The sequence below is a fragment of the Chiloscyllium punctatum genome, chromosome 2, assembly GCF_047496795.1.
Source record: "Chiloscyllium punctatum isolate Juve2018m chromosome 2, sChiPun1.3, whole genome shotgun sequence".
Taxonomy (NCBI): domain Eukaryota; kingdom Metazoa; phylum Chordata; class Chondrichthyes; order Orectolobiformes; family Hemiscylliidae; genus Chiloscyllium; species Chiloscyllium punctatum.
Window position 1 is genome coordinate 87,557,013 of NC_092740.1, and position 12,886 is coordinate 87,569,898.

Here is a 12,886-nt window from a genome sequence, read left to right on the forward strand (position 1 = left end):
GAAAAGGAATATAATGTAGTCAAAGAAAAATGAATAATTGGAACCACGTGAAGAAATTGAGTGCTAGAGTAGAATGACATAGAACAAGGGTAAAGAAGCTTCCGGTTCAAAGCTACTTTCATGAAAGCACTGTATCAATGCAAGTAAATACTGAATAAAAAGTGATATCCTGAGTTGATAGACTGCACACAGAACACTATTCTCTGGTAAAAGAGGGAAAAATCTGCCCACTGCAAAGATGATAGAACATCCACCAATTGGGAAACAAAGTATTAGTATGAAGCCTTAAGTTATTTTAAAAAAGATGAGAGAGGAGATAACATTCATGGAATGATATTGGAATTACAAAAGAGTTTGGCCATAACATTATTCTACTTTAAATATTGGTGAAAGGTTTTATGGAGCTCAAAGTGGAAAATGTGAATGAAGTTACTTATTTTGGTGTAATAAAAGATTTTGACACGCTAGTGATGTGATGCAGAGCTAATGTCAGTGATATGTTTTTTGGCATGTTCAGCCTCAAGCAGTCCTATGGTGGGTTCATGCTTGTCATATCTTTACATGTCATGAATACACATTCATAAAGATTTATATAATTATGTCCTACCTTCAAGGTAAAGACAATGAAGTGTGAGAATCCCTTGGTTGCCATTGCCCTCCTTCACCTGTGAGCTGGGTTAAATACAGCCTCTTTCAACAGGAACTATGATGGCTGAGAGAGAAAGTGAGGACTGCAGATGCTGGAGATCAGAGCTGAAAATGTGTTGCTGGAAAAGCGCAGCAGGTCAGGCAGCATCCAAGGAACAGGAGAATCGACGTTTCGGGCATGAGCCTGATTCCTGAGCTTCATTCCTGAAGAAGGGCTCATGCCTGAAACGTCGATGCTGCCTGACCTGCTGTGCTTTTCCAGCAACACATTTTCAACTATGATGGCTGAGCCCATTAAATGCAGTAGAGGGTCCATATCAGTCTCCAGTGTTGGCAAAGCTTCTCCTGATTTAAGGCTATTTAAAAAGCACTAGTCAACCTAAAGCACCAGGTGGAACCTTTTATTGTACTATAATGTTAGATACTTCAATTCTTTTCCCTTTGTGATATATTTGATCTAATAGCATCATAGTGCAGACTCTGCAGTAAAAATATGTGGACTATATTTCTTTTCAGTATTCCTATGCAAATGCAAAGGAATTCATGGTAAGTTGTGTTTAATACATAAAAAAAACTTCATAGTCTTAGGACTTGGACACAATAATAACTTCCATTTTATTTTCCAGGCATTTACTGAAGCTGCTGGCCAATCCAGTGATGTTTTTCAGAAAGACCAGGCACCTTTTAAAATAAAGAATTGCCTTGGACTTGATGCGTCAGTTTATCCTAGTGATTCATTTATCATCATTGGCAAACATCAAAAAATACCTTATGAACTTAAAGATGGAGAATTTCTCAACATGGACTACCAACGAACAAATAACGAAAAGGAGCGGCTGTCAAACTTGACTAATACAAGCAGCAAATTATTTTATATTTCATTGAGTAAGTATATTCCTTTCCTATTTAAAAAGAACAGTAAGAGATTAAATACTAGTTTGTTATTTCTTCAGTTGAGAAGTGAGTATCTTTGCCATCTGGTTGGCTTTAATTCAATATTATTGTCTTGTAAGTGTTGAGACCATTTGTTATCCCTATAACCTAGATTGTACATTTACTAATACTACACTGCAGTTGAAAAAATATAGTACCTTGAAATGATGACTTTCACATCGATGTGACTGGAATTATTTTCCGCTGTATTTTCCAATTTGCTGATCATGTAAATGGATACCTGATTATAATCAGACATGTAATTATCTACTAAGAGGCATAGGAGCTGAGTGGTAGGACAGCATGGTAGCTCAGTGGTTAATATTACAGTCTCATAGCACCAGGGACCAGGTTTCAATTCCACCCTCAGTCTGTGTGGAGTTTGTATGTTCACCTCGTGTCTGCATGGACTTCCTCTGGATGCTCCAGTTTCCTCCCTCAGTCCAAAGATGTACAGACCAGGTGGACTGGCCACGCTAAAGCACTCATAGCGTGCAGGGATGTGCAGGCTAGGTGGATTAGCCAAGGGAAGTGCAGAGTTACAGGATAGGGTAGGAATGTTGGTCTGGGTGGAATGCTGTTCGGAAGGTCAGTGTGGACTTGACAGGCTGAATGGCTAGCTTTCAAAGTGGTGTAAAAGGAAATTGATTGATCTGTAGAACATAATCTAAACCTAATTTAGGGCACTAATAATAAATCGTGGCAATTAATGATTCCAAATATTTCATAAAGTGAAAAACAAAATAAAAGAGGAAAACAGTGGACAATTGATGTGGATTGAGATTTTTAAAGGTCTGAATTGAGAGAGTTAAGTAAATCACTTTGTGATGAGTTTCCAAAGAACAAGGGGATAATAACTGAAAGGTCAACCTCTAATGATGCAGCAAGTAATAATTAATTGTCTTAAGTGCAAGGGAAGGGGATTGATCAGAAAAGCGATCCTACAATATAAATTTAGCTAAACATACTGAATAAAATGGTTTGTGTTATATCTGGCCTGTTACTTTGTATTTTCCAAGTTATTGAATTCTGATCTAGTAATGTGTAAGTTGTTAAACATTTGAGAAAACTAATGAGACGATTATTGGCAAAATCTCAGATTTGTTACCTCTCATAATTTTCAACTTGTAATAAATCTATAAAATTACTATTAACCATGCCGGGACATCTTGTCAGAAAAAAAAACACTCTTATGCAGATGAACTTCAAGACTCCTTGCATTTTGAATTCTCCTTATGATATTAACTCCCGATGTTACTGAAAACGAAATTGAGAAGTCAGCAACCAGTCCAGATGCTGGTTTGTACATTGTTTCTTCAGCTATTTTTTGTATGTTGTGCAGCTGCCACCCATCATCTTTTGCTGAAACCTCCTATTTTCACCACTATGTTCCTGCTCTGTAGTGCCCAGTGCCTGCTCCCTCCAAGATCCCTCATTCCTACCCTCCATTTTACTGCTTCCCAATGCCAGCCGTCCTTTTGTCCTCTCCCTGTCTTCTCCCCTTTGAATGTTCCACCATATTAAAATGGTAGTGAAGCAGTAAAAGGAGTAGTGGAAATGGTAAGGGATGTTTGTATTGGGGGAAAGAGGAATTGGTGAAGAGAATGGAGTGGGAGTGTACTAGAACAATTGCTTTTTTTTTAGGTCATTGTTTGATCTGTGCACTTTTTAATGCAGTCAGCTTCCTTGACTGTGGTTTTCAGTGACATCACAGTCACTGACTTGTATAGGGAGTGCACCTCTACAATTGCAATCTTGGAAAGCACAGCTTGAATAGAATAAATGTGGAGATGTTTCCACTAGTGGGAGAGTTAAGGACTTGAGGGCACAGCCTCATTGAAGGGAGGACCCCATATAACTAAGAGGAGAAGGAATTTCTTCAGCTGAGAGTGATGAATGATTGCCACAGAGCTGTGGAGGCCAAGTCACTGAGTTGTACCTAAGACAGATATAGACTGAGTTTGCATGGATAAGGCAGGAAAATTGGGTAGAGAAACATATCAGCCATAATCAAATTGTACAGCAGGCTCAATGCATCAAATAGTCTAATTTTGCTCCTATATCTTATGGTCTTTCATTAAGGATTTTGTCATTTGCTAGAAGCAATTCTTTGACTGTTGCATTATGTAATATTCTGGGATGATTAAGCCTTTCACTAGAACATCGTGGAATCATAGGGGAGGATTTGCTGCTCTATTGTGTTTTATGCAATTCATATGATAACAACCAAACAAGCAGATGGAGAAGCTTCAATTGTGAATTACATCAAAAAGCAGATCGATTTCATGATCTGTTATACTACTTGGAGAAAGCGTTATATTGGAAGCTGGCCTTGCTTCAAGATACTGCCAGATTTGTGCTCATGTGCTTTCTGTTTTTACTCCCTTAACCCAATCTGTCGATCAAGGAGACATTGAGTTCAGCTTTTTTAAAGACACAGGAAATTAAACCTTTATAAAAGCTTTAAAATAGTTTTAATTGATTAAGAAACTGACAAATATATATCATTTAGTGCACGTCCAGGATAGTTTTTGTGAAAGTTACTTTCAGTTTTTTAAATTTATGTTGTGCACAAGTGAGGCACAAACTTTAAAAAAAGGTTTGTTGTTTTCAGCTGTATTTTTAAATCAATGCCAGTTGATTACTAAAAATGCATGTATATTGGAAGACAGCCTAAAGGTGAAATCCACATTTAGAACCTGAGGTTGGGGCCAAGCTCACGCTTTCTACCCAGGGTGAAGACACTCCTGAAACAAACACAGCTAATGCTGGAGAAACTCAGCCGATCTGGCAGTATCTGTGGGGAGAATAAGTTAACATTTCAAGTTTGGGTTCTGAACAAGTGTCTCACCAAACTGAAGTTTAATTTTAGTTCTCTCCACAGATACAACCAGACCTGCTGAGTTTGTCCAGACTTGTGTGTTTGTTTCAGACTTCTAGCATTCACAGTACTTTGCTTTTACCCGAGGACAATCATGAGTTTTGCAGAGGATTCAGATGAGCTAATGGATTGATTTGAATTTTCTAGATATCTCTAAATTCAGGGAAGGTTCCATTAGTTGGGAGATGTCAAATTTCATTCCTTTATTCAATAAAAGGAAGGAGACGGAAGGAAGGAGACGGAAAGAAGGAAGTACAGACCAGTTAGTTTAATATCTGTAATAGGGAAAATGTGAGAAGCTACTATTAAAGATTTTTATAACAGCGTACTAAGAAGAATTCTGGTGGTCAGGCAATGCCAACATAATGTTGTGAAATTATGTTTGACCAACATTGGAGCTCTAGTAAGTAACACATGATATGGATAAAGGGAAACCAGTAGATTTCGTGAACTTGGATTTTGTGAAGCATTTGATAAAGTGCCACATCAAAGGTATTGCAAAAATTAAACAGTTATATTATAGAAAGTAGCATCTTTGCATGGATAGAAGATTGGCTGGCTGACAGGAAAGACAAAGTAGGCATAAGTGGGTATTTTTTCAGGTTAGTGATTATGTAATGTGGTGTGCCACAAGGATCAGCTTTGTGAATTCAGCTGTTTATAATTTACATAAATTAATTTGAATGGATTAAAGGTATGGTTGCCAAATTTAATGACGATCAAAAAGATTGGTAGGAAAGTTGTAATGAGGACATAGAGGCCATGAGAAGCTATTTACTGGTTAAGTAAGTTGGCAAAGATCTGGCAAATGGAGTGTAACACAGAAAATTTTTTCTTCCATTTTTGACAGGAAGAATGAAAAAAAAATTGTCTAAATGCTGTGAGATTGCAGAAGTCTGAGGTGCTGCATGATCACCCATTGAGTTGTGATTGTGATGAATGGAGGAGCAAGTTCGAAGGGCCAAATGGCTGCTTTCTGCTCCTATCTTCTACATTTCTAAGAATCTGTTTCCTGCTGTAGGAATCAAGTACTTAGGAAAGCTGATAGAAAGTTTCCATTTATTGGGAGGGAAATTGAATGTAAAAATAGGTTATGCCTCTGTTATACAGGACACTATACAGGATCGCATTTCGTGCACTGCACAAAGAATTGGTTGCTTCTTTTTAATTCACTTATAAGAAATAGGCATTGTGGGCTGGCCACCATTTATTGTCCATCCCTTGTTGCCCTTGTGAAGAAAGCGCTGAGTTGCCTGCTTGAACTGCTGCAGTCCATCTGCAGTAGGTTGGCACACAATGCCCTTAGGGAAGGAACTCCAAGATTTTGACCCAGTGAGAGTGTAGGAATGGTGATATTTTTCCAACTCCGGATGGTGAGTGGCTTGAAGGGGAGCTTGCAGGTGGTGGTGTTCCCATGTATCTGTTGCTCTTGACCTCCTAGAGGGAAGTGATCATGAGTTTGGAAGGTGCTGTCGAATTTCTGCAGTGTCTCTTGTAGATAGTACACACTTCTGCTGCTGAGCATCGGTGGTAAAGGGAATGGATGTTTGTGCATGTGGCGCCAGTCAAGCAATCTGCTTGATGATGTCCAGCTTCTTGAGTGTTGGTTGGAGTTGCACCCATCCAGGCAAGTGGGGAGTATTCCATCTAGCTCCTGACTTTTACCTTGTAGATGGTGGTCATGCTTTGGGGAGTCAAAATATGAGTTTATTACCACAGGATTCCTAATCATTGACCTGCTGTTGTAGCCACTGTGTGCATATGGTGAGCCTAGTTGAGTTTCTGGTCATTGGTAACCCCCAGGATGTTGCTACTGGGATTTCAGGATTGGTAGCACCAATGAATGCCAAAGCACGGTGGCTAGACTGTCTTTTATTGGAGTTGGTGATCACCTGGCATTTGTGTGCTGTGAATGTTACTTGCCCTGTATCAACCCAAGTCTGAGTATTGTCCAGGTCTTGTTGCATTTGAACTGCTTCAGTAATTGAGGCAATTGGATGGTAAAGATTAAGCAATCATTGGTGAGCGTGCCCACTTTCGACCTTATGATGGGGGGAAGGTTATGATGAAGCAACTGAAGATGATTGAGCCTAGGACACTATCCTGAAGAGCTCCTGCAAAGATGTCCTAGAGCTGAGATGACTGACCTCCAACAACCACAAACATCTTCTGTTGTGCCAGGTATGACTTCAACCAATGGAGAGTTGGTCCCCTGAGTCCTATTGATTTCAATTTTGCTAGGGCTCATTGATGCCAAGGGCAGTCACTCTTGCCTCAAGTCTGGAAATCAGCTCTCTTGTCTAAGTTTCAACCAAGGCTGGAATGAGGTCAGGGGCTAAGTGGCCCTGGCAGAACCCAAAATGGGTGTCAGTGTGTAGATTATTGCTGAATAGGTGCTGCTTGATAGTAGTGTTGATGACACATTCCATCACTTTACTGATGATGAAGAGTAGACTGAATAGTTGGTAATTGGTTGTGTTCGATTTGAATTGAATTGAATTGCATTTATTGTAACATGTACTGAGGCACAGTTAAAAGCTTTGTCTTGCAAACAGTACAGGCAGATCACATAGTTAAGTAGCATAGATAAGTAAATAATAGGTAAACAGCGGCAAAAACAAAAACACAGGTACAGATAATGTTAGGAGTTTGAGAGTCCATTCAGTATTCTAATAACAGTAGGATAGAAACTGTTATGAAACCTGCTGATGCGTGTGTTCAGGCTTCTGTACCTTCTCCCCGATGATAGAGCTCATGGAAAAACATTGCCAGGGTGGGATGGATCTTTGAGAATGCTGGTGGCCTTTCCTTGACAGTGGGCCTGGTAGATAGATTCTATAGATGGGAGGTTGGCCTTTGTGATTGTCCGGGTCGAGTTCACCACTCTCTATAACTGTCTTTGATCTTGAACGGTCGGTTGTCATACCAGGTAGTGATACATCCAGACAGAATGCTCTCGATGGTGCACATATAAAAGTTGGCAAGGGTATTTGCTGTCATGCCAAATTTCCTCAGCTGCCTGAGGAAGAAGAGACATTGTTGGGCCTTTGAAACTAGTGTGTTCACATGAAGAGTCCAAGAAAGCTTGTTGTGGATGACCACTCCCAGGAGCTTGACACTCGACTCGGTTCACCTCTGTGTTGTTAATGTGTAAGGGAGCATGAGTAACATCCCGCCGAAAGTCAGTAATGAGTTCCTTGGTTTTGTCGGCATTGAGAGCTAGGTTGTTCTCAGTGCACCATTTTTCCAGGTGTTCCACCTCCTGTCTATGGTTTGTTTCGTCGCCATCTGAGATTTGACCAACAATGGTGGTGTCATCATTTGTTCTGCTTTTTCTGTACAGGACATGATAGGGAAATTTTCCACATTGTCTGATAGATGCTAGTGTTGGAGCTGTGCTAAAGCAGCTTGACTAGGGGCGAGACAAATTCTGAAGCACAAGTCTTCAGTATTATTGCCAGAATATTATCATAGCCCATAACATTTGCAATATCCAGTACATCCTAACTGTTTCTTGATATTACATGGAGTGAATTGAATTTATTGAAGACTGGTACCAGTGATACTGGGAAACACTGGAGGAAGCTAAGACGGATTTTCCGCTCAGTACCTTTGTTGTTATAGAGTCATAGCGACATACAGAATGGAAATAGACCCTTCGGTACAACTTGTCCATGTAGACCAAAAATATCCTACATAAATTAGGGTGTAGCTTTGCTCGCTGAGCTGGAGGTTTGATATCCAGAGTTTCATTACCTGGCTAGGTAACATCATCAGTGGCGACCTCCAAGTGAAGCGAAGCTGTTGTCTCCTGCTTTCTATTTATATGTTTGTCCTGGATGGGGTTCCTGGGGTTTGTGGTGATGTCATTTCCTGTTTGTTTTCTGAGGGGTTGATAGATGGTATCTAGATCTATGTGTTTGTTTATGGCGTTGTGGTTGGAGTGCCAGGCCTCTAGGAATTCTCTGGCATGTCTTTGCTTAGCCTGTCCCAACGCTGACCAAATATTTAACTACACCAGCAACCATCCCAACACACACAAACGAAGCTGTATCAGAACACAATTCCAACGAGCCAACACACACTGCAGCACAGACGAACTTCGGAAAACAGAGGAGAATCACCTATACAACGTATTCAAGAAAAACGGATACTCAAAAAATACAATCCGCAGATTCCTCAAGAACAAACCATGACAAGCAGGCCAAACACAGCCAGAAACCCTAACCACCTTACCATATATCAAAAGACGTTTCAGAAATGACAGCCAGACTATTAAGACTCCTCGGAATCCTAGTAGCACACAAACCCACCAACACTCTCAAACAAAAACTAACAAACTTAAAAGACCCAGTACAATCCATGGACAAAACCAACGTCATATACAAAATTCCATGCAAGGGCTGTCACAAACACTATGTAGGACAAACAGGAAGGAAGTTAGTCACCAGGATACACGAACACCAGCTAGCCACAAAAAGACACGACCCTCTCTCCCTCGTAGCCCTACACACGGATGAAAAAAACCACCAATTCTACTGGGACAACATATCTATCCTGGGACAGGCTAAGCAAAGACATGCCAGAGAATTCCCCGAGGCCTGGCACTCTAACCACAATGCCATAAACAAACACATAGATCTAGATACCATCTATTATTTGCAAACTCACTAACCATACCTTTTATATTCATATCCAAATCATTTATATAAATGACGAAAAGCAAAGGACTAGCACCGATCTTTGTTGCACACCACTGGTCACAGACCTCCAGTCTGTAAAGCAACCCTCCACTACCGGCCTGTGCCTTCTACCTTCGAGCCAATTCTGTATCCATATGGCTAGGTCTCCCTGTATTCCATGTGTTAACCAATCTACCATCAGGAATCTTGTTGAACATCTTACTGAAGTCCATATAGATCACATCCACTGCTCTGCCCTCATCAGTTCTCTTCATTACTTCTGCAAAAAAACTGCTTAAAAGATGACAAACTATATGTGGAAACTCATGAATAAAGTACATATTTTCAGTTTTGTATGTGGCTGTTAAGTGGTGAGGTGCAACTGTAGTCAATTTAATTTGTGATCTGGAGTGAATAAGAAATTGAATGTGTTTGAGAGCAAATAAGAAATATGTATAATTTGAAATCATTCTTTCCTGTTAACTTTCATCATGTACAGCTCCTGAAGGCCACACTCGTGCAGACAAAATTCCATTAACTAAGTTAGGTCGTCGAATGTATACTGTTATGCATGAGGAATCAACCGTTGAACGATCCATTGTATGTCAGATTGATGCAGTGCGAGGAAGCAAGAGAATAACCATCCGTTCTCCTGTTCAGGTATACTGTTCATGTTAACTTTGTATTTCTTATAGAACTTGGCTGCTATTTAAACATGTGAAAGCTTTTAATGCATGGTAATCCCTTCTTAGTCGTGTTTCTTCTTACATCTATATGTTTTGCAGAAAAATATGAATATAAAATGGAGTAAAACAGAAACCCAAGTTGGATTATACCTATATATTGGGTTATATATGGAAATAATCCCTATACAAGATTCTCATAGTGTTTTCCTGACATAGGCAACCGTGGCATCCAGTCTTGAGCTTTTCAAATTTAAAAGACGGCAGCCAATAAGGACTGCAATATTCAACCACTTTGAATGAAATAATTTAACTGGGCATGCTTAGGTCACCTGAGATATCCTAGTGGCTTCAATTGCAGAAAATTTAATAGATCAGGGCAATGATTATTTTTACATCATGTTTTGTAGAATAAAACAAAAACGTACAGTATATTTCCTGGAGGAATCTGAGACCTTTTTGAATAACAGTAATTGATAAAGTTCTGGCCAATCTTAGTCCTTCAACGAACAACATAAACACATTACATGTACATGGCATCATCACATTGCACTTTGTGGGAGTTGTTATACAGTCATAGAGATATACAGCATGGAAGCAGACTCTTCAGTCCAACTCATCCATGCCGACCAAATATCCTAAATAAATCCAGTCCCATTTGCCAGCATTTGGCCCATATCCCTCTAAGTCCTTCCTAATCATATACCTGTCCAGATGCTTTTTAAATGTTGTAATTGTACCAGCCTCAACCACTTCATCTGGCAGCTCATTCCTTGCACACACCCTTTGCGTGAAAACATTGCCCCTTAGGTCCCTTTAAAAACTTCCCCTCCCCCTACCCCCCTTGCCTCACCTTAAACCTTTCCCATCTAGTTTTGGACTCACCCACACCACAGGGAAAAGACCTTGTCTATATACCCTATTCATGTCCCTCATGATTTTATAAATTCTATAAGGTCACCCCTCAGCCTCTGACATTCCAGGGAAAATAACCTCAATCTGTTAGTCTCTCTACAGTTCAAACCCTCCAATCCTGGCAACATCCTTGTAAATCTTTTCTGTACCCTTTCAAATTTCACAACACCCTTCCCGTAGCAGGGAGACCAGATTTGAATGCAGTGTTCCAGTAGTGGCCTAACCAATGTCTTGTACCACTGCAACATGACTTCCCAACTCCCATACTCAATGCACTGACCAATAAAGGCAATGATACCAAATGTCGCCTTCATTATCATGTCTACCTGAGACTCCACTTTCAAAGACCTATGAACCTGCACTTTAAGGTCTCTTTGTTCAGCAACATTCCCCAGGCCCTTACCATAAAGTGTATAAGTCCTGTCCTGAATTGCCTTCCCAAAATGCTGCATATCACTTACAGGTAGTTCTCATATAATGCCATAGTTACGTTCCCGTGTGACACTGTGTTATAGTAAATCGTGCAATAGAAATAATGGAGCCTGCAAGAAAAACAGGGTTGGGGTGAACCACCAAAAGAAACAGTGAAAATCAAAATAAAAGTAGTAGTTGGCCGAATAAGTGATAGCACAGTCTAATTAAATTTTGACCTGTTGTGTGACCTTTTGCATGGTACTGTATAATGCATTTAATCAGAATCTTCAACTGATTACTCTCGATTGGCATCTGTACCTACTGGCTGCACTACATTCTAATTAGTCTTCTGATTCCATCCAATGGGAACACTGAACAAATCAGATTCCAGAGCCTTGGTAGATCAAGGACTCGATCTCAATTTTTTTGCTACGTGTCAGTTTTGTCAAGTTTTTTGGAGGGTTTCACATCCTAATGCTTGGGGATGTCTGTCACCTTATTTTGCAATACCTGCCTGATTTATTAGCTACCCCACCATTTGACCCTCTCACATTCTAGCACTGTCATACCATGTACCATTTCCAAACCAACTCGCCACTTCCTAGATATCCCAGAATTGAGCAATGTCCGTGGTGCAGTACCATCTTTAAAAAGGTATCGTACACCGAGACAGGAGCTGTCAGTGCAGAGCTGCCTTGCATAGTTCCTGACATTGACCCTGGATGTGGCAGACAATGGAACATTGGTGCTTCTCCTTGTGGGTGAGGACATGGAGATGCTACTGATGGAGATGGCGTGATACAAAGGCAGAATGTCCTATTCTCCCAGTCCAACAGAGGACCCCATTCTACTAGAACCACGCCAACTTGGACCAGGGTTACCATCCAGGCCACTGCAGTCTCAACCATCTGAGGGAATGCACAGAATGTAGGAAAAAGATCAGTGATCTTCTCCACTCTGCCAGTGAAAGTGCCACCACGTGATGCTGATGCAGAGTCCAGTCTTCCATGCACCGTGACATCTAGTGCCAGGGATGAGAATTGCATAACAGCAAACGGGAGTTTGCTTTACTTAAAAACAAAAGTCGGCAATTCACAGACAAGTCACTTTTGATGAAGGTGTGTTATAGGAAAACAAACTATCTAAATTAAAATCCATCTGCCACTCCTCGGCCCATTAGCCCATCTGATCAAGATCTTGTTCTACTCTGAGGCAACCTTTTTCACTGTACACTACACCCCAATTTTGATGTCATCTGCAAACTTACTAACTATACCTCCTATGTTCACATCCAAATCATTTATATAAATGATGAAAGCCAGTGGACCCAGCACTGATTCTTGTGGAAAACTGCTGGTTGTGTGCAAATTGCCCCATTTCCTACATTACAACAGTGATTCCACCTCAAGAATATCCCATTGACGGTTTATTGCATTTAAACATCTGTTCATTGTGAAACGCGATATTTGAAACAAATTTTTTAAAAAATATCTGTATTCTTTCAGTCTGCCTGCCTGGTCTCGATTGGCCTGGCTGCCTGTTCTAATTTGTTTTGTCCGTCCTTTTTGACTTATTCCTTTAAAGACTGGGAGGAAATTGGTACCAATGCCCTTGTTTGTTTGCCAGTCAATCAACATGTCTGATGTTTCTCATTATAGTGTTGATTATCATATAAGCTTTATGCTACATCAGCATAGTTGAAGCTAGTACGATTGAACTAATTTCATTTG

The 12,886-nt window shown here is 40.3% G+C and overlaps 1 protein-coding gene across 2 annotated transcripts in view; it reads left to right on the plus strand.

Annotated features, from left to right (window-relative positions):
* Positions 1-12,886, plus strand: part of vps13a (vacuolar protein sorting 13 homolog A) — a 419,442-nt gene that overhangs the window by 260,492 nt on the left and 146,064 nt on the right. For both annotated transcript variants that reach the window (XM_072585252.1, XM_072585262.1), the window contains exons 44-45: positions 1,275-1,533; positions 9,644-9,804. In XM_072585252.1, coding sequence (XP_072441353.1) covers positions 1,275-1,533; positions 9,644-9,804 — 420 coding nt within the window. The remainder of the gene's footprint in view (positions 1-1,274; positions 1,534-9,643; positions 9,805-12,886) is intronic.